General features: G+C 38.3%; 1 protein-coding gene across 2 annotated transcripts in view; it reads right to left on the minus strand.

Moving 5' to 3' along the window:
• The window catches only part of Dnah5 (dynein, axonemal, heavy chain 5), a 300,957-nt gene that overhangs the window by 106,148 nt on the left and 167,802 nt on the right, over nt 1–27,007 (minus strand). For both annotated transcript variants that reach the window (XM_013514981.1, XM_005386122.2), the window contains exons 42-49: nt 18,816–18,962; nt 15,922–16,163; nt 13,225–13,401; nt 12,670–12,871; nt 11,503–11,645; nt 10,700–10,834; nt 1,566–1,688; nt 985–1,198 (exon numbers count right to left, since the gene is read on the minus strand). In XM_013514981.1, the coding sequence (XP_013370435.1) occupies nt 985–1,198; nt 1,566–1,688; nt 10,700–10,834; nt 11,503–11,645; nt 12,670–12,871; nt 13,225–13,401; nt 15,922–16,163; nt 18,816–18,962 (1,383 nt within the window). The remainder of the gene's footprint in view (nt 1–984; nt 1,199–1,565; nt 1,689–10,699; nt 10,835–11,502; nt 11,646–12,669; nt 12,872–13,224; nt 13,402–15,921; nt 16,164–18,815; nt 18,963–27,007) is intronic.

The raw sequence follows: 27,007 nt of genomic DNA on the forward strand, positions 1-27,007 counted from the left end.
TCTGGCTACACAAATCCAATATTAGTAAATCAGTGACACTAATAAGTATACAAAGCAGATGTATAAGAAGATAAGTGAAATGTTTTCCAAAGTTCTCTAAGATTTCACTATTCTCTTGCCTTCTCAAGTATTCTAAGATATTTTTATTTATTTTATGTGTAAAATTCTCCAAGCAATAGAAAAGTGATAATAGTCATCCTCTCTAATCTACTTTTCCCAAGTGTAGATAATTCAAATGTCATTCGATTTCCAAACTTTGCTTACTGCTGTTTCTGAAGGCAGATTACTGCCACAGGGCACTAGGATGACATTTTTGTCTGCCAGAAATTAATTAGGTTAAACTGAATGAGTTTTTCATAACAGCAGCTTCAGAAGTTATAAATTAACACCAAGAGGGAGGTGTCCATAACTTTATACTATTTTTCTGCAAAGACTAATTCCAAGATCAGTCATAAATGCACTTTTATTACTCAGTTGAATATACATGGTTACATACTAGGGCAACAGTTCCTCAATTAAATTATGTGAATTTAATCTGTTGATAATTGAGTACAATCCTGTCAATTGCTCTGATGATCAGATTGGGGCTCTTTTCTGCCCTTATCTACTCATTAGTTCTTTAGTCAAAATCATTGTATGGGTTGGTTAAACTGTCAGACACAAGTACCTCTAACATGGAATTGTAGTAACCATCCTTCCAAGAGGAAACTACTCATGTGCATGTTCAATGGATATTCAATCTCCTCGCTTAAGAAACTGGCAACCAATACTTAAATAACAAAAGCAAATACAAAAGACCCAATAAAGCATCCAATTCAGTGCACATCTATAATAAATCTCATACAAAACAAAAATACACTACTGAAAAACGATGAAGTGCTACAGAGGCACCACCCAGTGTTCTGGGTTGACCTCTGGTGGAAATTTTCTGGTAGGAACACAAGGAGAAGTGCTGCACGAGCGCCACACCAACGCGCATTTTACCAAAGATCTTGTCCATGGACGCCTCGGAGGGCAACGTGCAGTTAAATATGGAGAACTGTCTCTTCAGTCGCTGCGGGATGTCATTGCGTCCACCCCCAGGATGGATCATGGCTGCCAGGAACTGGATGTCCACCACACTAGTAAATTCCCCAGGCTTCTCTAGGTTGTAGAATCCATTCTGTTCCATCAGCTGCCGGACGATCTCATTAGTAACCTAAGAACGACAACTTTCAGAATTAAAATGTCATTCCTTCTATTCCCCAGAACCTAAATCTTTGAAGGCTTCTAAAGAATGAGGCTTATTAGGATTCAGGAATCGAATACTGAAAAGCAGAAAAAATATTTACTCATAAAGGAACAAACCAGCTGGGCATGGTAGCGCACGCCTGTAACCCCAGCACTCAGGAGGCTGAGGCAGGAGGATCGTCTCGAGTTCGAGACCAGCCTGGGCTACAAAGTGAGCTTAAGGCCAGCCTGAACTGCATAGCAAGACCCTGTCTCAGAAAGACAAAAAAAATTTAAAAATAAAAAATAAAGGAATAAACCAGTGATGGATAAAATGTACAATGGAATCAACGTACCTGATCTCCCCACTCATTGATTATTGGCATATTCACATCATCAATAAAAACAGTCATCTTCTTTCCTGCAGGAGGGCCGTATGTTGTACCCATGCGTTTATCCACATAACTCTCTATTGTCCTCTGTTAAACAAGAAGGCCAACAGAAATGTCTATGAAAATGACATGGTATATTAAAAAAAAAAAAAACTGGAACCTTTCAACTGACAAGAAAAAGATCAAAATCTCCTCCTTAATTCTTGCAAACAATCCAGAATTACGTAAACTACTTTGCAAGATGATCTCCACTTTTGAAAATCTCATTTAATTTAGGAATCAATGAAGCTGTAAGCAATGTCAATTTTGAATGGAAGCGTCTCTCCTGTCCATTTTGGGTTGTTTTTGAATCTATGTAAGAGAACTATAACCCCCATTACTGAGAGGCCTCACTCTCGTAAAGTTTCCTACAATGAGAGTTAATACTAAACAGGGCTACTATCAAGGAGCTCGTTGTTTAGTCTGTGCTCTGAGCTGCCGAGCCTGTCCAGCTGAGAGCCTCCATCCTCAATGAGAAGGATACTAACTGGCTTCTACAGCCAACACCTCCCAGCACCACTACTTCAGGCAGATGCAGTCACACTGAATCACTTCTCCTCCCCCAACACAACAGAGAGAGAGAGTCCACTCGGGTCTCCTCTCTTATTTCTGCATTCGGAGATTGAATGATGGATGAGACCATTCTGTGCACTATTAAAACCTATCTGGCAATGTGAAAAAGAATATAAAAACTGATGGAAGGCCTGCTTGAAGTGGTAAAGAGGATGGAGAAGAAAGACCTCTAACTCCTGACAGTAGTCTTCTCATTCCCAGACTAGTGCGATACAGTTTGCAATTCATGGTCATTTAAAATGTATGCAACTAGACAACCAGAATCTAGCACATAGCAAAACACCAAAAAGGGTTCAAAATTCTTTACACCAGAGGCTCAAAATCTCAAAGCCTTCATGTCATGCTTATCACTGTAGGAATCTATTCATATAAAGCTTTTGTGTCACACCTATCACTAGGAATCTGCTCATATATGATTTTAAATCATGTTAGCAATGACATACAAGCATAGGAAGAAGTGGAGGTACATTGAGATAAAATGAATTCTCCTTCCCCCCAAACATTGTATTTGATGATAAAGTGTAAATCAATTAAAAATGACTTTAGTCAAAGGTACAGCCCCAAAATGCACCATGATACAAGCAAAAATCCAAATCTACCTTTGGAAATCTTCATAGTAATCACATTGTAAGTTTCCACCATTGTTTTAATTGAGTAACAGCAAGAGATATGAAAAATTTTCTCCATTTTAATAGAAATATGTGTAAATATATCACAACTCATTACAAAACAAATCTCCCATGAAATAGAACAATAGCAAAAATAATTTCATGTTCCCCTGATATAAAAGCATACTGTTTAATGTATTAGGCTAAATTTAGCTCTGCTCTCAATGAATTTAAATGCATCAACCCATTAATAATCTCCTGACAACCCCCTATGGCAAACAAGAGCCTTCCAGACATTCTATGTCAGTTAATGAGAACTCTCCAGCGTGTAAAGATTTTATGTCTTATGAGGGCTTCTAAGAGCTAAAAGCCACAGGTGGGATAATTAGAATGATCCGAGAGGAATACCCTCATACCTGCCTTTCTTCACCTTTATTATGAGTCTAATTTCTTCAAAATGACTCCTAAGTTACGGTCATAAAACAACTACATTGACAAAAATAAAGGAAGAAAAGTAAAGTAGCTTGTGAGCTCGGAAGTTGAGGCTTCCTTATGTTTTTAGAAGTTGCTGCAACTCTATAGCTACCTAGTGAATCATGAAGTTTGATGAGACCTTGTAACAGCCTGAAACAAAATAATTTCATCGCTTCATGGAGGTGTTTCCTTGGACCGGCGTCTCCCGCTGGTCTTCCTCCCATGCAGGTCCACAGCACCGCAGAACCAATACATCCAAATATAAACTTCTCTTTCTTAGTTACCACAAAGTTTGCTTCCCTCCTAGGTGCCTATCAGCGATCTGCACCAGTTTCCGAACTGCCCCCTCCAAACATTTCCACAGCTAACACTGCTGAACTCTATTATACATCCCATTCGGAGAAGGGTAACTTGGGCATTCCACTGCTAAGCTACAAGCTCAGGCTCTTTTTTTTTCTTTTATTTTTTTTTTTTTGAGACAGAGTATCACTAAATTGCCCAGATGAGCTTGAATTTGCGATCCTCTGCCTCAGCCTCCCAAAGTGCTGGGATTACATGCATGTACCACCCTCCCATGACTTTTTATCTCCTCCTCACCAAGCAATCCCATACCCTTATTCAGTTATTCACATTTCCCACAGGCATCAATGTCATAGTCTCTTAAACTGCCATCCCTACCGTGAGCCAATCTTAGATACTTCTTTATAAATCACATAAAGTATCCATATTATGTGACTTAAACAGCTATCTAGAATTTTCTGTCTTCCTCCACAACCCAATGTTGTGGTGTATGTGCAGGGTGTCCCAAAGGTCCATGTGTTAAAGGCGTGGTTACAAGGTGAAGTACTGGGGGTTGTTGTGGATTTTTAACAGAAGGAGCCTAGTTACCACTTTGTGTCACAGGAAAGAGATTAGGGGACCCCAGTGACTCAGTTTCTCTCTGTTTCATGGTTCATGATATAAGCAATTGTTCTGCCCTCCACCACTATCAAAGGCCAAAAGCAACGCGGTCACCCAATCTTGAATTGGACCTCAAGAAACATGTCAGAGTACACCTTCTCTTGTGGTAAATTCGTTATCTTGGATACTTTGATCTAGTCACAAAATGCTGACTAATAAAACCTAGCTGAAGAATTAGCTATGATATTTATAGCGTGCTTCTGCACATATTCTTCCCTATATCTTTGCTTTATTTTTCCACCTCATCCATTTTCTTAGTAGTATTAACCCTCATGCAGTTAAGAAAATCCAATAGGTATATTCACTTACTAGATTCTTATCTGGGCTGCTGTTGAATGTAAGGGAGCGCAGGTTCTTTGTTATCTAACTCCCATTCCATCCTCAATGTCTAGACAGGTGTCAGGTATGAAACATTTTTTGATAAAATATTTGATATATAAATAAATACAAGAAACCCAGAGTCATCTTCCACTTTTCTCTCTCTCCTCCAAAAACAGGCACTTGCCTAACCAGAAGTCTTATCAGTCTCACCTCCAACCACAATGCAGATGTACCCATGTCATTTCAACTCCCACTTCTATTATCTTGGTCCAGCCCAACCTCCCTCTCAAGGAATTTACTGCAACCGTGTCCTCTCACTTCTCTGAGTGCAGCCATCTCTCGCCCACCTAAAGCCAGGATGAACTTCCTGGGGGCACTGTGACATGCTCCATACTCCAGGGCTTCTCATCAGTGACTTTTAAGGACTAACTGGCCGCTCACCCCTCCAGCCTCATTTCCAGACTGTCCTCAGTTTCTTTGCTCCAGTTCCTCAAGGTTTTTATTAATTCTACTGTGGTCAGATAAAAATAAAACACACACCATGAAATGATGCTCATCTCACAGGCTGATTTGCAAAGTTCATTTTGGGAATCTTCTTTACATACTCCTAAGAATAGCCACGTCTAAACTACCCCAAATCTCTCAGGATTAGCATTCGCCGAACATGCTTTGTGAATATTGACTAAACATAACTGATCTTCAGTAAATGTCCCTTCCTTTAGGCCAGCTATTGATTATTTAGAAATTAAAATCTCTAATAGGATTGGACTAAGGGCAATCTATGCTTCTCTGGGAATAAACAAAAACTTTAAAACTGAAGACTCTTAGTTAGCATGACATTATCTTATGCAATCTACAGACCCTAAACGAGACTCTGATCTCATTTTCTGTCTGCAGAGACATGAAATGCCAGCATTAATCCCAGTTGTAACGGCAGTGTTTTAAGAAATAACATCTAGGTAATTAGAAAATCAAGTATTTTAGGAATGGAGGTAAGGAATGTTCTCGTCCTTTGTTGTAAACTAGGAGCCCTAAATCCAGGGGCAACTCAATTTTCTGAATTAATTCCTTACAGACAGTTCAGCTTTTTTAACTTCTTAAAATCAATATAAGATAAATATTAAAGTCCATCCAAACAGTGGACAATTCCCTCACTACATTTATTTCTCTAATTCCCTAAAGCAGTGAATTCCCTTCTCCTCTGGGCTTTACTGTCTTTAGATTACACCATAGGAAGCACTTACCACATAGCTATACTTGGTTGTACATGTGTCTGTTTCCCTACCCAGATAAGGGAGGAACAGCGCACTGGAGGCAGTATTGCCAGGGTCTGGTATAACTGAGGAGTCTGTGCATTGCCTCTTCCTTAGATTCACCATTCACACAATTGTCTCCATGAATCAAACACAGCAAAAAACCTGTACACTGACCTCACACACAGTTCTGGGTTTAAAGGCAGAAAAAGAGAGGTTAAACTACTTCTCTTATGTATTAGTCTTGTGATTTCATGTGACAAAATATTTCTGAATCATAACACAGAAGAATGTATATAAAGATATGTAAATCTTGCATACATATGCATGTGTGCTATATACAAGGGTATATATACACAACAACAAAGTATGAGACATAAATAATATATGAGAAAAGACTTGCTGAACTTTATGCATTAAAAAATATAAAGGTACTTTGTTATTTCTAAGTAAACCTCAGTCATTTCTCATAAATACTATATACAAGCAAATTGAAACGCAAAATATACTTAATTTTAGGTTTTCATCTATGTACTATTAGCTAAAATATAAAAGTAGAGAGCTTATACTCTGCCTTAATATCTTCCCATTTTCATGTAATTCACTAAAAACAAATGAAAGCAGTCTTACATTAGCAAAGTTTAAAGTGTTTGAGAGTAATTCTAAAACGTAAAATGCTCTATCAATAATAATGTGAAAAATGCAATGATGAATAACTGGAAGTTAAAAAATACACAGTGCCCCAAATGAGAAGTCAGCCAATTGCACACTAATGCTGCTAAAGAAAGGGCACTGGAAAAAGGCAGATGGAAAGGTGCACAGGAGCAAATGAGGACTGGGTGTCTAGCTTAGCTCCTACCACCAACTAGTCAGCTGCATTCTGGTAATGCTTAAACATCCTGCCACCAAGTGCATTAATATGGAGTTAAAACCTGACATTTTAAGAGAGCCTTGCCATAAAAATCATATACACATATTATCTGTTGGAATTCTATTGAAACTAGTTTTCAAACTGTCCTCTGAAGAGCCAAAAGTAATCTCAAAGACCACGGGACCCTTGCAGCTAACAAAGACAAGACTGGAAGGGGTTGCTGGAGCCCAGCCCCGATTTCACCAAAGCATGTTCCTGGTTACATGTTTTATAGATTAATTTTCTGCTAAGAAGTCAATTGGAAAAGTGGTTCTGACTGCAAGAAAGGTGGAATTTCCTTCCAGACTTTATGTTTTCATTCTTAAAAATTAAAACCCATGTCTATGCAACCACTTGTAAGATGGCTTATTGTATTCCAAAAATTTTAAGATTACTTTCAGAAGAAATCAATCATTTCTGAAATTCTGTTATGTAACTTTCCCTTTCTCCTCACTTCTCACTTTTCTATATTATTTAAATGCTTAATGAAATGGGTTACTATCAAAAATAGGGAAAAAATCATTAAAACAATACTATTTTGGAGGACAAGTGAATAATTTCCCCCTTTTGAAAATTATTTTAACCAAAAGGAATACCAGTTTACTGTAGATCTTCTGTTTGTTTATCCAGACTATATATTTTGGATAGTGACATAAGAGGTAGTAGTTATTTTTGTTTGTTTGTTTGGTTTTTTTCCAGTACCGGGAATTGAACTCATGACCTTGTGTTTTCCAGGCAGGCACTGTGCCACTGAGCTAAATCCCCAGCCCCAAGAGGTAGTAGTTATTAATGTGAGACAGTAGAATTCAATTGGACTGTTCCAGCCAAAGAGGACCATACCATCTACTTACTGATAAAAGACGTGAAAATGACACACTGGTAAAAACAAAGGGAACCCTGGCGAGAACAACCTGGCCGGGAACAGGAGAGTGTTCTTGACCGGACAGTGCACCATCATGGTAACATACAAGGGACGATACTGTTTTCTCTTCTGCAATTTCAGTTTGGTTGGGATCCAGATAAGTGGGAAGCACAGAGAAAAATGCTTTGCTCCGTCAGCCCCATTTAGTATGAATGACTGAAAATTACAGTGAGAAAGTTAATTACAGCAGTTTAGCTAATTGAAAGCTTTCTAAAACTAATGAGTCTCGCTTAACAGAGAGCCTTGATACTTAGCAGTCAAAATAGCTCAGGCACTGAACAGACACATGATCCTATGAAGCTTCCGAACAGGGGAAGAAATAGTTACAGAATGACTCTACCTTCACCCTGAAGGAGAGAAAAGAATCTGGCAGTAGCAGTGTAAGTCAGATAAGGGCACCCTAAATAAGATGGATTTTATGTGTCCAAAGCCTGCTTTGTCATCTACCTAATTATTATTTATCAGTATGGCATCGCTTCTAGAAATATACCACATGGCTTGTGAATATGTGCACCAAATAATAAGCAGGTTCTCTAGATAACATGGCATTTTCCAGGAAATTATAATAAATATCTGATGTTAAAGAGACACTGACTACCGATCTTTCCTACCTTACTGGGGTAAATATCAGTTGTTAACGAAAAATACCAGGATGAGGCCTTATTCAATAATAATTTGGCTGCTCCTTCTTAGCAGGAAGTCTGATAGCCTTAGGATTTGCTGAGTAATAAGAATATCTTTGTTATTCATTTGATCCTGGAACGTGAAAAGACTGTACTCATATGAGTCCTGAGTCAAACTCCATTAAAAGCTCAGTGAGCTTCCCGACTGATGATGTACATTATGTGTCTGGAGAGCAACGCATCCTGAGAGCAAGAAAGGGACCCTCCTGGACTTTGTATTTGGGACGCTCTTGAACTTTGCCCTATACACCTTTCCTTTGGGCTGATACTGATGCTTTGCTTTTATAAGAAACCACAATAGTCAGCACAGCACTTTCCTGAATTTTCTAAACTGTTTTAATAAGTTACAGAAACAGAAAGGATCACGGGTCAAATGAATTTATACACACTTGGTCAGAAGTGCGGGTGGCCTGAGACCCCCTGAGCTTGTGGCTGACATCTGAAGGAAGTCAGTGCTGTGAGGAACTGTGCCCACAGCCTAGGAAGTCTGCATTAACTCCGAGTTATTGTCAGATTTACACACTGCCCTAAAGATTTCTGGCAGTCTCAAAAAGCGCAGATAGCTAAATAATTATCCTACTTAATTGGAAAGATGTCACACTTTGATTTTTTAAAATCTTCATCCGCAAATAAGATTAGAATCACTCAAGAGAACGTTATCCTAAAGTAAAACTGACAAAAGTTATTTAAATTGAAAGTGGTATCAACGGAATACCTTTAATGTTGACATCTTGCCAGCCTAGGTTAATTTAACGTGCTGCTCCCAAAACACAAAAATACCACTACTGTATCTCTGCAGTTGGAGGTTGACCTTTAATACAGATCTTCCCATGAAGATATTGTATGAATGTTACTCTTTAGCAGCAGGCTAGCCAGTATTGGAAATTCCATCTCCAACACAAGGAATCTAATGAAATTGACAGCATTTAGAAATTTAATCAATGTTCTTAGCACATTGGAACTCTGCTGTCACCAATTATATTAGGTGATAAAAAGTCATGATTTAACCATGCCCTTAACCATTGTCATTGCTCTGATAATTTCAACAACTAAAGGAAAATAAAGTTCATCAAACACAAGGTTTTCTTGAAGTTTAGATTCCTCTAAATAATTCCCCTCTGTTTATAATTTATGAGGTAAATCTTCTTGATAACATATTTATGTTCTAATAAAAATGTGATAGATCATCTGCAAATGATTGACTCTTCAACTGACATTTAGAATTTCTTCTCCGGTTATAATAAAGCCTTGCACAATTTTTGGACCAATAGGAAAAAAAGAAACAGTCAGCCACTGTAAACTGACAAAAGCAATACAAATTTGAAAGGTTTTTATGTCACCCCAATATGATATGATATGATATATTAGAGTTAAATTTTATCTGCTAAAAGTCTAAGATTTTACACTTTATTGCAGTTGCTCAAGGGACCTATTCTAGATCCTACCTTGGAAGTCAGGGAACAACAAAATGCAAGTGGCAGTGTAGGAAATGGAGAGTTGAAGAGGTGTAAAAGCTGGGATGGGACAGGATGGGATGGACGGGAGGGGAGGGGAGGGGAGGGGAGGAGAGGGAAGGAGAGGGGTGGAGGGGATCGGAGGGCAGAGGAGGAGAGGGGAACAGAACGAAATTTGTAATGGATCGGATCATATCGGATAGGGTCGGATCGGATAGGAACTGAACTGAACTGAACTGAATTCAACCAAACCAAACTTAACCAAACCGAACCAGACTGAATTGAAGAACAGATCAAGATTCTCCTATGGTAACACCTTGGAGTGGAATCATGGAGAAGTGGATTACACAGAGGTGATAGGGAGCACAAAGAAAAAGATGTGTGTGTGTGTGTGTGCGCGTGTGTGTGTTAGAGAGAGAGAGAGATTGATAGATAGATAGATAGATGATAGGTAATAGAAGATAGATAGGTGATAGACAAACTTGGATTCAAGAAAGATCTATGAAAAATTATTCCAAAAGCTCTAGTCTAAAGGCTAGATAAACAAAAATATACTAAGGATAGAAATTGGGTCTAGGAAGGAGAATAAATGCTATTTGCTTCAGTTTGGTATTTTCCATGTTCACGGGCTTATATTTTAAGCCCTTTTATATACACTTTTGGAACTGTATATACATTTCATGTTTCTCCATAATTTAAGATTATATGTCACAATCCAACCAATGGGAGATTCTATTGCAGAGAATAACAGAAGTAATAGGAAAAATGTCAGTTCTATTTCACACCTGTGGAAGCTCGGATGAGATTTAGAGGACACGAGCAGATGAGAAAAGCTGTACTGTCAGCCCTCCATGGTGCATCACAAACATGGCTTTAACGAGCAGTACTAAAACTCCAGTACCTGAAACATCAGCGGGGTGGTTGCTGAAGAAAAGTTCAGGCTTTTGATCATGTGACTTTCAGGGTCATACTTTGACATGAATCCTTTGATTATGACCGTTTTGGCTGTTCCTTGTTCACCTATTAAGAGCACAGCCTAAAATAAAGAGGTTAGAAATAAATAAAATAAAATGTCATGGGCTGAATTATGCCTGTCCCCAAATTCATATAATGAGGCCTCTGCCCCCAGTATCACAGAACCTGGCTATATTTGGAGGCAGGTAGACTGAGATATCTCAGGCAAACTGAGGCCTTAGAGTGGACCTAATCCAGACTAATAGGTATCCTTATAAAAAGGAAGTTGGATGTGCAAAGGAATACCCACAATGCACCACAGAGAAAGACCGTGGGAGGAAGGGCAAGGTGCCCTCAGGAGAAACCAATCCACTCCTGTGAGCACCCTGACCCTGGACTCTCAACCCCCGGAACTGTGAGAGAAGAAATCACTGGATTCAGCCACCCCGGCTTTACACTTCACTGCTCCAGGTTACAGCAAACCAGGTCACCAATCAAAACGGAAGGATTTCTCTTCAGAAAAATAAGCCAGAAGTCACTTTTGCTCAATGCACATCAATACTATTGATGAATTATGGTTATTCTGCTCTAACATTTTCAGTAGGGGGTGATAAAAAGAATATATTTCAGTCATATTCTCATTTATTCTAAATGGCAACAGAAACCACTTTTGAAATAAATGGAGGTGCTTTGTATTTTCAAGAGACCTTTTAAAATATGCTCTTTTTAATAAAAGTTTAAAAGCCATACCTTGCCCTGTTTAGCAATGGTTTTAATTAGAAAGTCGGTCCTCACATTGTCAACATTTGGCACCAGAATGGAGCCATACTCTGGGGTGGTATTGGATGGATACACGTAATCCTGGATGCATGTGCTCCAGTGCATCCAGGTGCCTGAGGGGGGCAGAGAACAGTCAGATCCTCCCGTCAGTAAACTGCCACCTACATGTAATGAGCAGATAGCACTGAAATCTCAGAAGGCCGCCTTCCCAGTACCCCCAGTGGGAAAAAGATCAGTAAAACTAGAGATCTCAGGACACAGGTTACAATATGCTTAGTCAAAATTTCCAAAGTGGTATATTAGGGAATATGAAGTCTCTTAGAATTGTGTTTTTTCAATATGTAGGTTTTCAACAATGTAGTGTACATAAATATACAGAATATTATAAAAGTAACATGTACCTAAATTCATTAATCATTTAATAATGTCTAATCTCACAAGTTTTTCATCTAGCTAAAGATTGCATATATATTTACATAAGTAATATATAACTGCATATATGTGTGTCTTTCATCTAGGTGTGTGTGTACTTAATACATATGCCCAGCAAGTAATGGTAAAGTATTTAGAGTAGAATTGATATACACGTAGATAAATACATAGACATACATAGACATAGACATTCATTTGGTAAAAATATATCTCAGATTTGTAATTTTCACATAAATTGCTGATTATATTGAATGAATGTCTGAAATAGCTCTGATATAGACACCTTTTCAAGCTTCCTTAACTCATAAAAACTCTGTTGCACAGTATCTTTAACCGTGGGACAAATATGCACCTGGGACACAATTCTTTTAGAAAGAAACAATTCCTGTATGAGCTTTCTTTGCACATGGACATCCTTGGCTTTTAATTTTAATCTTACAGCTGAGAGTTTTTTACTCCCACATTTAAATATAGATGAACGATAGATCGATAGAAAAATGATTGATATAGATAGATGACAGGCAGACAGATAAATAGATAGACACAGATGAGAGAGAGAGAGAGAGAGAGAGAGAGAGAGAGAGAGAGAGAGAGAGAGAGAGATGAGAGATGAGAGATGAAAGAAAGAGAGAGAGGACAAATAGAAAAATAATTTGGATAAACCCGCCCTCGGTCGCGTCCCATGGCCTGGACAGGCCGGCTCACCGTCGGGCCCCACGAAGTAGTCGAACATGCTGTCCCCCGGGTCCGCCTGCGGCGGCAGGGGCACTGACTGCGGGGCCCGCGAGCGCAGCCACAGCTCCAGCCGGCGGCGCCCGTCCACCTCCAGCGCGGCGCCCACGCTCCACATCAGGGCGAAGACCAGCAGCTTCCCCAGGTGCTCGGGCCCGACCTCCCCACCCTGCTCCTGGAGAAGCAAGAGCCGTCTTTACTGTGATTACTTCATTTTCACACCAAAAGCTTGCCCAAGGAAAACACTAAACATGGAAAAGAGAGTAGTTCTTGCCAAGAATGCCGGAAAGGTTGAATCCAAACTGGGGAACAGATGAGGAACTGTTCCTTAGGAATACCGAGCTGGTTTTCAAAATGAATGACAGATACTACAGATGAGCTTGCTGACCAATGACTAAATTTCAAATCCATGGCTTGATGGTGTGAAACATCCCCCTCCACTCTAACCCAGTCTCATCTCAAATCCTGCGTTCTCTGCACAGTACAGCTCAGCCAGTAGGGAGGAAACTGCAGAGGGGAGCTGCTTACCTTCGGAGGGATCAGGCCTTGCAGCATGTTGATACTCTGCGTGATTACAAAGGCCTCCAACACCTCCATCTTGTACTCTAGGTTCTGAATGCTGAAGCGATATAGGTCTGGGAAATACTCAGTGTACAGCTGGCGCAGAATTTCGGCTTCTTGAGATGAGCGTTTCTTAAGAAAACCCTGTTAGTTCACACATTCCTGTATTAATTAGACCTATTAGCACACCAAGTAGATGACCATTCTGAAAATACTATCAAATCACAACAATAACACTCATATCTAATGGCTGTAATTTGATGACTCTCTCATGTATTAAGTCCTTTATCCTTCAGTGCAACTCTCTGAGGTAGGAACTGCTATTATCCCCCTTTTACAGATGAGGAAACTGAGACCCTGGGACAGGAAGTAACCTGGCCAGAATCCCACAGTTAGTAAGTTCCTAAGCTAGAATTCAAATCCAGAGTGTTTGCCTTTAGAATCCACACATTCAGCTCTTACTATCTATCTATCAGTCTTGACTAAAATAGGGCAGAATAAGTCAAAGTGGCATATATACATGGAAATGACTTAGTGGAAGAAAGAAAATAAAGACAAACAAAGGAAACCCACACCCATATTTTTGAACTAGAAGACAAAAGTTTACAATTTATTGTTTTCTGTATACTTTTTCCAATTTAATCAATAAATAACGTAAAAAAAAAATCAAAGAATATTGAGGGAAATGAGAACTTAGCTCATTCGATATTGGGGATTCAAAATTAAGAAAGTGCATGCCATTCATAACAATGTTCTTCATAACATGTTCTTAAGATGAAACAAGTTTCCTCTACATCAAGAGAGCTCCTTCCTCAACTTGGTATTCTAAAAAACAGTCAAAGGTTCTGAACAGAAGCAATAAGATGTCGATTCTGAATTATTCATTACTTCATGAGTTTACCATGAATCTACGTGCCCAAGGACATGCTGCAGGGCTTTCATGCTGATGAGACCAAAAATGACATTCCATTAGGGACAAGTCCCCAGCTTGGCTACCTGGAGCTGCCAGAATCCCACCCACACACTTCTCAAAGATCTTCCTTCTGACACCCTCTTGGAGCTATCCTGAGCTACTTCCAGCCTCCAAGTGGGAACTGCATTATTTTAAAGCCTATAAAAATATTTCTAGGTAGGTATAGCATTAACATAAAGATCCTATTCAGCCTCAGTCTGCATACATTATAATGAAAGCTTATTTTATAAACAGCAGACTCTAAGTAGTCATTACCTTAGCAGTATAAAAGAGTTTTTCAAAAACCTTTGTGAATTTGAAATATTTTGGGGAAAAAATCACATAAGGATTCACTTGGAATGAGCTGTAATTTTGGTCACCAAGCATGGCTATGTGGAATGCACCTATTGTGCTGCTTCTACATACAAGTCCAGGGTCTCCTTCCCAGAGAACCTACTTTAGTAGAATCCGGGTATGACCCAATTATTTGTTATTTTTTTAAACTGTCATTGGTGGTTACTTTTGAGAAGCTGGGGTCCAGAACTTCTGCTCATTATTCTCTGTAATGGATAGATAACTTAATTGTGAAATGTGAATTCCTTACAAGTATTTTTAGAGACACATTCACCTCTATGTGGGTATCATTTTGTCATATATTCCCCTCTTTCACATCTTCCCACTTTACCAAATCTAAACTGTGTGCAACAGAGTTGTATAACTTCTAGAAAGACATTAATAATAAAGTTGGGATATATCCACATAGAAATGAAAGTTTAAAAATGTAATAAAAATATAAAATGAACATGTATTTTATTTAAATTAAGAAGCTCTCAAGCAAAACTGTCTTGAAAATATGATATAAATGAAAATAATAAATTTCACTATGTTAAAAATTTTGCCACATGGCTGATCTAATAAACATCTTGCCTTAATTACAATATTAATGTAGTAAAATATATAGGTATACAAGACATTTAATTATAATGTAGTTCTAATCAATATACTCTAGAACATGTTGGCTAAAATAAAATAATATACTTCATCATGAATTGAAGAGCTATCATCTCAAATATGACTTCCAAGTTCAAATTTAAAATAGTACTATGACTACTGAATCTCACAATCTTACATTCTGTGTCTGGTGGACTGAGCAACTTCGTTGACAAGAACAGTATGTAATGTAGCAACCATTGTTAATTCTTATCACTTTGTTTTGCAGTCATGTATCGTTTTTGTTGTTTTTGTGTTATTTTGGTTTTGTCTTCATTGCTGTTTTGTTAGTTTTTTTATAAAAAAAAAAATTAAAAAAGAAAATTCCTTACATAAAACTTTAACAAGCTTCCTTCAAGTTATATGCTAAGTGCTTGTTCACAAACTTTACGTGAATGAACTTTTTTTAATATCATGAATCCCAAAACTGATTCAATTAAATTTTCACTTATTCAGTCCTCAGACACAGTTTGGTAGGATTATTGATTCACACAGGGCTGGCAATTACCTGGAAATCACAGCTCTAAAGTGATTAGAAGAGGACTGAGGAAGTCTATGAGCAGCAGAGTTTGAAAGTCCCCGCACATTCAAGGGTCTTCCAGAAACATTAGCATAAAAAAGCAATTACACAGCCAGCTGCAGAAAAACTGGTACACACACTCAAAGAATGCTAAAGGATCTGTTTTCCTTTTTAATTATACAAAAGAAGGATTCAATCATACCTCAAGAATAGGACTCCAATCAAGGATAGAAGAACTCATGAAAACCATTCCATTTCTTGAGACGGTAGCAGGAGAAGCATTGTCAATGTTATGAGGTTCAAAAATGATCTTGCAGTTTGGAGCCATAGGAATCCGGTCGCCATTGGCAAGAGTTAGAGTTTTATTATCATCCAAAACAGAATTCAGATTTTCAATCCAGATGGCATCAACTGGACCATCAAGTACTATCCAGATGTGTTCCCCTAGAATATCCCACCAAAGTGGGGAGGAGGCGTAACACAGTTACATGCAAGTACAACATAGCTGTAAAGGTTGAAGAAGCACTATAATTTGAGATAGTTTTCATTAGAGTTAAATAAAGCTTTGCTCTCAGTGGTTATTTTAGCACATGGACATTTAAGTTCTCTTTATGGGAGTAGTATAGGGCCCATAATCAAGCCAAAAAGTCACTTGCTCATTGAGCAATATTAATCAAGCGTCATCTATGTGTCAGCCCCGTGCTAGGATCTGGGGACGTGGTAGTAAATGAAACAGTGCCCTGCCTTCAGAGAGCCTGTACTCTGAGGGATAGAAATGACAATCTAGTAAATAACCAGAGGAAAAAGATAAAAGAAGCAAGCAGGTTGAGAAGAAAGATGGTTGTTTTATATGTGGTAGTCAATGAATCTAGAAGGAGAATAAAATGATGGAAATATCTAGAAGTAGATGGGAAGAAGTGCAAAAGCCCTAAAGTAGGAACAAGACTAAACTAACAATAAGAGTGAATGTTTGTATCCTAATTAATTTGAATCTGTTGAAATTCTAACTCCTAAGGAAGTGGGGGCTTTGAGAGGTGACTGGGTAATGAGGGAGGAGCCCTGAGAGTGGAGTTAGTGCCCTTATAGGAGGGACAGTTCCAATGGCCTTTCTGCCATGTGGAGGGAGATACAACATGAGTCAGCAGTCTGCAACCCAGAGCCCAGCTATGCCTGCACCCTGATATCAGACTTCCTATTTCCAGAACTTTGAGAAATAAATGTCTACTGTATATAAGCCACCTAGTGTACAGTGTTGAATTATAGTAGCCCAGAGGAGCTAAGAAAAGTGGACATGTTCCAAGAACAGTAAGAGGCTGAACATGGCTGGTAAAAAAGAGAGAGGGAGAGGTGTGTAAGTGAAATAGGGGAGACGGGTGAGGCAAAACAGATAGAGCTATGAAATAAATTCTGGTTTGCACAAATTAATGTCCCATAGAGATCCAAAGAGTGTTGCTGAGTTGAGAGCTGAAGGCAGGTATCAAAGCTAGAAATTAACATGAGGAAACCATCGGCTTAGGGACTGCATTAAAACTAAGTTTCTTCTAGATAGGTGCAGACAGACGCAGGAATCTGAGGAGCAAGGTGATACAACATTTTGATTTGGTGGGGTCTCCTTTGTTGACTCCTCCCTCTTCCAACATCTCATTAAAGCAGAGATGGGAGGGAGTCCACAGGATGGGGAATCCCTAAACCAAGGGAGGAAGGTTCAGAAAGGAGAGTGGTCAACTGTGTCAGACATCATTAGGAGCAGGACTTGGGTGAAAATTGGCAGTCTGTGTTTGACAAGCTGGAACTCACAAAAGTCCCTGACAGCACAATTTCAGGAGAACACTGGCACAAAACCTGACAGAAGTTATTTAAGGAGAAAACTGAAGGTAGAGAAAATGGCAGACACAACAGACCGCTCAATAGTAACACAACTGTAAACACAGGCATTTGACTCTGATTTCCTACCAGCTAGCTTCTCTTACCAACATTATGGCCACATTTGTGTTTCTGCCTGCTCTTTGCTATTCACTCACTGTGACAATTCTACTTCAAGTGAAATGCTTTGAAAATTCGAGTCAAGCTCACTGAATTAGCAATGAGAGGAAAATGTTCATCTAATCATGAGTCACATGTGAAAGAGAATGTTCTGCTTCCTTTTTATAGGGAAAGGAAAAACTCCTCTCCAAGCTATTCTTTGAGCTAATTTTTGGTCACCAGATCTGCATTTATACTGGATTACGAGATCAAATCAGAAACAAAATTTGATTTCTCACAGTAGAAAGATTTCTAACATTAGCACACTTCTCTTTGACAATTGATGTTAGGTCAATCGGCTACATTCCTTCAATGGAACCACCTTAAAACAGATGTCAACAGAGCCCTGTTGCCCAAAGGTCAGACCCGGGAAGTAATTCTTCAAAGCTCCTCCTTCTCCGGGGTATTCTTCCTGTCCCTTGCAGAACTCCCTTGGCTCTCTTCTACCCACTCAGAAGTGAAAAGACAAAGTGAGAGGAAAGCTGATACCATGAACTCATATTCTGAGACCACTGGGTTCACTTTACAGCATCCATATGTGACAGACTCCTCAGATGAACCACTAGCCTTTGATATGCTTGTTTAAACAGCCAAACACCAGGGTCCATCTACATGGAATAATATGCTAGTTCAATATTGACTCCCTTTTTTACTTATACAAATTTCTCCCAAAAGAAACTCATTTCCCTTGTGATTTTTATAGAACAGCCTGTTTTTTTTAAAAAATAAGCTATACTTAAATAAAAGTAACATTTTTAAAATATTTAGCAAAAATAGTTACAGTAAAAGTCACTTTATTCAATGCTATCAATTTCCCTTAATAGCTCTTTATATCTGCTTTATTCTGAGATATCACAGGGATACAGAAATGTTATTTTAATACTATGCTTTCAAACAAGAACTTTCAATGTCCCAGTCAATAATTTTATTACTTTGGCATGGATAAATATCATGCTGATTTGTGACATGTTGGTATCAGCTAACATACTATACCGAAAACACAATTCTACCCAACCATCAAGGGTTTTATGCAGAATCGGGCATTAAAAATAATACTTGCAATTCATCTTTTACCTTTCTTAGCTCTCAGAGTTTTCCTCCAAAGGGTAGAAAATATCCCATCAGTCCAGTCATTTGTGGCCACATCAAGCCGCCCAAACATCTGTGGGGCTGTGATTGCTTTGGGATTCATCCTCATTTCCTGGTGTGGTTTCCCACAGTCTGTGCCGAGTAAACCCAAATTTCAAACACTTCAGATGCGGAATGAACCACGGTTAAGTAACACTGCACTAATTTGTGGTGTACTGTCAGCAAGGGCTCAAAGTATTAAAAATGCAAAATTACATTAAAAATACCTCTTACCAATTCCAAGTTTTACTTAGCCTCATTACATTTTATTGACTAAAGCACTTTTTTTACCTCCTATGAAAGAAAACTGCATATTCCTTGTGGGAGAAAAGGAATACATTTTGAATTTTGAAGGTACCACTATAATCTGGGTCTTCTCAAAATTTCACAGTTTAATGGATCTTTCATTTATAGCATACTGGATTAAATCACATGCCTGAATATCAGCTAGAAGATACTTCATTCTCTCCATTACAGTTTTGATTTGATGATACTTTTTTTTTGCTTACCTGGGAAAATATAAACTGGATGAATTTTGCACAAATCAAAGATGTTTTCTTTTCCAATCAACCTCACATACTGTGTTTAATTTTTCAAATCCTAAAACTATTATGTAAGCTATAGGTCTCCATGTAAAGGACTGTAGATGATGAGGAGAAGAGTGAATAAGATTTAAAGTATAAAATGATAAAAGGAGATGCTGAAATATCACATAATTATGTGAAAGATTAACAGATACAAGTACACTAGGTTAGGCACATTAGAAAAGATGCTACATTAAAACACCTTGGGAGGCCAGATGTAGTGGTGCATGCCTATAATCCTAGCATTTGGGAGGCTGAGGCAGGAGGCTCTCTGGGAGTTGGGCAGCCTGGTCTATGAAGTGAGTTCAAGGCCAGTGTGAACTACATAGTGAAAATCTGTCTCAAAAAAGGAAAACCCGGGGGCTGGGGATTTAGCTCAGCGGCAAAAGCGCCTGCCTGGCAAGCGCAAGGTCGTGAGTTCGGTTCCAGGTACCGGAGAAAAACAAAAAAAAACAAAAAGGAAAACCCATGCTGAAGAATATTTTTTACTTGTCACTCTGGCCTCAGGGTGCCCAGATTAACAGTTTGGCTTTTTTTTTTCTGGAATGAGACAGATATGCAGGTAAACAGGGCATTTAGAACCCCAAATAGACACAATCAGAAAAGAACATCTCCATAGCACATCATAGTCAAAATCCCAGAAATTCAGAACAAAGAGAGAATACTAAAAGCTAGTAGAGAAAAACACCAAATACATACAGGCAAACCCATCGGATTAACAGCAAATTTCTCCATGAAACCCTAAAGGCCCAGAGAACTTAAAGTTGTTCAAAGCCTAAAAGAAAATAATTGACAATCCATATTACTGTATCTTGCAAAAACATTCTTCAGAATTGATGGAGGAATGAACACCTTCCACAAAAAAAAACATAAACTAAAGAATTCATGACCACCAAATCACCATTACAGAAAATATTTAAGGGAATCCTGAACATAGACAATAAGGTCAACATTACCAAGAAATCCCAGGAAAGAATAAAGATCACGGGGAGAGTAAACAAAAGAAAATTTTTTAAAAATAAATCAAGCACTAGGAAAATAATAGTATGACAGGAATCAGTAAATATTTCCAAAATTACACTCAATGTTAATGGTCTCAACTACCGAATCAAAAGACAGAGAGGGGTAGGTTAGATTAAAAAAAAAAAAAAGCCAACTACATGTTGCCTACAAGAAACATGCCTCATCCATGAAGAAACACAGACTGGCAATGAAAAGAGAGAAAATGATACTCTGTGCTGTTGGATCCTGAAAGCAATCAGGGGTAGCTGTTCTTGTAAAGTTGATCTCAAACAAAAACTGATCAGAATAAAGAAGCTCACTGCATATTGGTAAAGGGAAAAATTAACCAAGAAGATGCTACAACTGAAAATACATATGCACTGAATTTCAGCATATCCAATTTCAAAAGAAAAACTGCTTGGCAGCCAAGGATAGATAAACATCAATACAATCATGGGGTGAGGCGGGGGGACTTTAATACCCTATTTTCACAGGTCAGCCAGACAAAAAAATCAACAAAGCAGCATCAGAGAGAAAATACACTATAGAAAAAAATAGTTTCAACAAAACTACAAAGTGTTTCTTTCAACAGCAGCAGGATACACATTCTTCTTAGCAACCCAGGCACTTTCTCCAAAATAGATCAGACCTTAGGTCATACAGCATGTCTCAATACAAAGGTACTGAAATAATCTCATGATCATAATGGAATGAAACTGGATAGCAACAGCAAAAGTAACCATAAACAATACAACACATGGAGATTAAGTAATACACATTTGAATGATCAATAGGTCATAGGAAGAAATAAAGGAAGAAATTTTAGAATCAAATTACAATGGAAATACAACATATCAGATTCTGTGTGACACAATGAAGGCAGTTCTAAGAGAGAAGTGTATAGCTATGAGTGCATACATTAGAAAAACAGAATGATCCGAGGTAATCTAATGATGCATCTCAAAGTCTTAGAAAAACAAGAACAATGTAAATTCAAAACTTATAGAAGGCAAGAAATTATAAAGATCCAGTGGAAATCAATGAGACTGAGACAAAAAATACAAAGGATCAATGACTCCAATAGTTGATTCTTTAAAAGGATAGATAAGATTGATAAATTCTTAGCCAAATGCACCAAACAAAGACAGAAAAATAAACCCACATCAATATAATCAAAATTAAAAAGGGTAAAAGCATAATAAACACAACTGAGCTGGGCATGGTGGCACACGCCTGTAATCCCAGCACTCAGGAGGCTGAGGCAGGAGGACTGTTGTGAGTTCAGGACCAGCCTGGGCTACAAAGTGAGCTTAAGGCCAGTCTGAACTGTATAGCGAGACCCTGTCTCAAAAAGAACAAAAAAAAAAAAAACCACAACTGAAATCCTCAAGAGTATAAGTAACTATTTTTAAAATTTGTATTCCAATAAATTGGAAAATATGGAACACATGGATAAGTATCTAGATACATATGAACTAACAAAATTGAGGCAACCCATTCGGTACCCTTCCTGTCTCTCAGAAGTTACCCCTACTCCCCATTTCTACATCCCATTCTTTTTCTCCAATAAATTTTCCTTCAAAAAAACTAATTGAACCATGAAGATTTTTTAAAAAGCTAAAAAGACCAATAACAAACAAGGAAATTAATACAACAATGAAAATTCTACCAACTACAAAAAGCTCAGGATCCTACAGATTCAACACAAAATTTTACCAGAACTTTGAAGAAGTAACACCAACAATCCTCAAAACTTTTCAGTGTAATTGAAAGGGAAGTACTGTTTCCATATTCACTTCATAAAATCAGCATTACCCTGCAATCAAAACCAGATAAAGACTCAATACAATAAGAAAACCACAGGCTCATATCCTTGATAAACAAAGATGCAAAGCTCCTTAATAAGATGCTTATAAATAAAAAGATTATACATCATGACCAAGACAGCTTCATCTCAGGGATTCTAGGATGGTACAACATATGTATATCAATAAATGTAATGTACCACTTAAATAGAAGCAGGGATAAAAATCACAGGATCATCTCAATAGATGCAGAAAAGCCTTTGACAAAATCCAGTATGACTTCATAATGAATGAAACCCATCATAAAAATGGGTGTTATGGTTAATACAATGTGTCAACCTGAGGAACCTAGAAGCTTGGCTAAGTGACTCAGCAGTCCCACACCCTGGGGTGAAAACGACATGCCCTTAAGGTCCTACAATGTTGTTCATTGTGTCAACGTGAGAAGTTTAGCAGGCTAAATGTGTGACTCAGCAGGGGCCTGGGTCCTTCCTTTGTATTCATCCTGAGCCTGTGCAGGAGGAGGACACAGAGATGGTGTGAGTGCTACACATCCCCTGGGCGGGGTAGCCTGCTTGCAATATAAGGGAGCGAAAGAGTTTTGTTCCCCAGCCCCCTTGTGCATTTGCTGCTTTTGCTGTTTTCCCTGCTGCCATGCACTGCTGCCCTCTGCCTTGTGCCACTCTGCCTCAGAGCCAGCCAAGTATAGAGTGAAACCTCCACAAAATGTGAGCTAAATAAACCTTTTGTTCCTTAATTTTGGGTGTCAGGTATTTTGTCTCAGCAACTAGAGAAAAGTAACCAAGACAATGGGAAACAGGGAGACAGACTTTGCAAAGATAAGAAGGGGATCTTCAGAATGGGGGAGGAAAAGGGGAATTAAAAAGAATCAAAATGGTATATGTGCCAACTCCCCCAATGGATGTAGTTATAATGTATTATAAACATATACTAATAAAAAATAAAGAAAATAGCTACAGAAGAACTTTACTTCAAACTGATAAAATCACATATGGCAAACACAGCCAACATTTGACTGAATAGGGAAAAACTGAAAATATTACCTCTAAAATGAGGAATGAAACAGGGTATCCTATTCTCATCATTCCTGTTCAATACAATACTGAATATTCTACCCAAATACATCAGGCAAGAGAAAGAAATAAAACAGATACAAATAGGAAAGGAAAAAGTCAAATTATCTTTATTTGAAAATATGATTCTTTATATAGAAACCCCCAAAATTCCACCAGAACAGATAAATTCAACCAAGTGGCAGGTTACAAAGTCAACACACAAAAATCAATAGTATTCTTGTATTCCAATAATGAACCCACAGAGAAAGAAATCAGAAACATAATTCCATGCATGAGTTTCCAAAAAAGTTAAATACATAGGACTCAGCCTAATCAAAGAGGTAAAGGCTTCTATAACAAAAACTATGGTACTCTGAAGAAAGAAACTGAAGAGGATGCAAGAAAATGGAAAGTCAACCCCTGTTCCTGAATAAGCTAAATTAGTATCATTAAAATGGCCATGTTATCAAAAACTATAAGCAGATTTAACACACACCTATTTTTTTTTTTTTTTTTGGTTTTTCTCCAGTACCAGGAACCAAACTCATGACCTTGTGCTTGCCAGGCAGGTGCTTTGCCACTGAACTAAATCCCCAGCCCAAACACACACCTATTAATACATGGACAACATTCTCTGTAGAACTAGAAAAAAACAATCCTAAAATTTGTATGGAACTAGAATAAACTTAATATTGAGTCAAAGCAATCCTGAGCTAAGAGCAAAGGGGGAGGTATCACAATTCCAGATATCAAGTTATACTACAAAGCCATAGCAACAAAAATAATATGGTACAGCACAAAATTAGAAATATAGATCAGTGAGATACAACAGAAGACACAGAAACAACCTCATGTACCTTCATCTGATTTTTCACAAAGGAGCCAAAAACATTCTGGAGAAAAGATAACTTCTATAAAAATGGTGCTGGAAAATTTAGTTACCCATATGCAGAAGAATAAAACTAGATTTATATCTCTCCCATGTACTAAAATCAAATCCAAATGGATCAAAGACCTAGATATAAAAATAGAGCTATTGAAACTGCTGGAAGATATCCTATAGGAAACACTGGAAGCCATAGGTTTAGGCAAGGACTTCCTAATAATACCAGTTGTCTGTGAAGTAATGTAAAGAATCCACAAATGGGATTGCATCAAATGAAAAACAGTCTGAGAAAAACAATAAAAACAGTCTACACAGAAAAAAAAAACAGAGTGAGAAACAACCTACAGGATGGGGAAAGCTTTTTTGTCAGCTACTCTTCTCAACGAGGATGAATATCTAAGCTCCCCAAAACAAAAGACCCAATCAAAACATGGGCAAGTGAACTAAACAGACACTTCTCAAAAGAAGAAGTATAAATAGCAAATAAGTTCATTTAAAAAGTGCATCATATTTAGCCTTTAGCCTTTCTTGGAAAAAGAAAATCAAATCAACTCTGAGACTCCATTTTGTTCCAGTCAGAAAGGCTATCATCAAGAACACAAAACACAACAAATGCATGCAGGAATGTAAGGGGCAAAAGAACCTTTGTCACTGTTGATGGGAATGTGAATTAGTACAACTACTAATGCAACCAGTAGGCACATTCCTAAAAAAACACTCTAAAACTTTTGACCCAACTATACCTTTATGGATATATTCCCAAGTTACAGATATACTATGCGATACAGGTGTACTCAAGTTTATAACAGCACAGTTCACTAAAGCTAAGCTCTTAAAACAGTCTAAGTACACTGTACATCAACAGATGAATGGAAAAAGAAAATGTAGTGTATTTGAACCATGGGCTTTTATTCAGCCAGAAAGAATGAAATCATGTCATATTCAGGAAAATGGATGTTTCTTGAGACCATACTGTTAAGGGAAATAAATCAGACATGAAAAATTAAATACTACAGGGTTTCTTTTACATAAGGAACCAAAAATATAAGTAAATTAAAGCATAAAATGGAAGAAAGATGGTAATAAAGACGGAGGCAGACTTTCTAGAGACTGAGAAGGGGATCAGGGGAAAAGAGAGGAGAGAAGGATATGGGGGTCACAGCATCAAAAATGATCCAAATCTAATACCATATATGCACCAATTCACCAAACAAATACAACTATTGTGTACTGCTGACATACACCACATTTTTTAAATGAGGGAGCTTCTGGATGAGATTAGTAATTGAATTTCTGGACTCAGTAAAGTAGACTGCCCTCCTCAGTATGTGTAGGCATTAGCCAACCTATTGAGGGCCCCCCCAAAATAAAAGGCAGAGCAAGGAGGAATTCACTCTTTTCTCTTTTTGCCTATTTGAAGTGAGATATTTCATCACATCTTCTCCAGCCCTCAGATTAAGAGTTATACCACTAGCCCTACTGGATGTCAGGGGCTGAATTACATCTCCAACTCTCCTGAGACTCAGCTTGTAGGTGGCAGGCTGTGAGATTTCTTAACTTCCACTACTGAGTGAGCTAATTATTTACTGGAAGTGTGTGTGTGCATGTGTGTGTGTGTGTGTGTGTGTGTGTGCATGTGTGTGTGTTCTGCTGGATCTGATTCTTGTAAGACCCTGAACTAAAAAACCCATTTTTAAAATTGGACCATATTTCTAATCTTTAGAAATGGCAAAACCAACCAGAGCAACCACCTTATTTTTAATAGTTTATGATGCGAAGTTTAACTTAGCTACAGTCCAACTTCTGCAACAGATGACATCCATGAAATTCTAACCACACTGTTAGTGATTGTTTTGTCTAATCACACTTTGAAAAGGCCAGCAAAATCTTAAAGTGTATGACAGTGTCATAGGTGAAAACCAAACTTAATTTGTTGTCCATACAAGAGAAACTATCAAAAATGATTTCATTATGGTATGTAAAATTTTATCATTTTCATTTAAGATAAGCAAGACATTTTGTATCAGTGCTCTAGGAAAAAATGCTGAACTTTCACAAAGTTCGTTAAACCAGTGCCTCTTGAATCTCCTCCTTTGAGCATTTCTCAAAGTAGGCAACCTCTCTCTTGTTTTCACCTCTTTATGGACTCAAGATTACCCCTCCTGCCCGTACTCTGTTCTTTGCAGATGACCTTCTACACACAGTGATCGGGACACTCCCCAGCTTAGTGGCTTTCTATCCTCTCCAAGATAAAGCCTAGGCACTTTGTTGACTTACACAGCTCCTCATGCCGCACCTACTGCACTAATTTGAACTCCCTTTACAGCAGATTCTGAAATGAGGATTTGGATGCCAAGAGTTTAGAATGAAGGTTCAGAGTGAGGCAGGAAGGCAGAGAAACCCAGTAAAGAGTGCAATGCTCAACTTGTCAGAGTGGACATTCCTCTGAAAGACAGGAAGAGGGACATTCACCACCAACTCCTTTCCCCCACTGGCTGAGCATATGGCTGCCTCTGAGACTTTAATTCCCACACAACCCTGGCTTCCAGCCTGAGCCAGGTCTCTGCCTTCAAGCAAGGTTGTAAGGCTAAACACTTGGGAGACACCACTGGAGTGGGGAAGAGGGAGACAGGTTACAGAGGGTGTCCTTTCCAGCACAGCCACATGTACAGCAGGGGAGGGCCAAAGGAGTGTGGCTCTGGATGCCAGTGACACCTACTCTACCTCCACATCCAACCTCAACACCTCCACTGCCACCTCCCAAGTAAGGATACCCAATTAGTTC

Source organism: Chinchilla lanigera, unplaced genomic scaffold, assembly GCF_000276665.1.
Source record: "Chinchilla lanigera isolate Chin_1 unplaced genomic scaffold, ChiLan1.0 scaffold00025, whole genome shotgun sequence".
Lineage (NCBI taxonomy): Eukaryota > Metazoa > Chordata > Mammalia > Rodentia > Chinchillidae > Chinchilla > Chinchilla lanigera.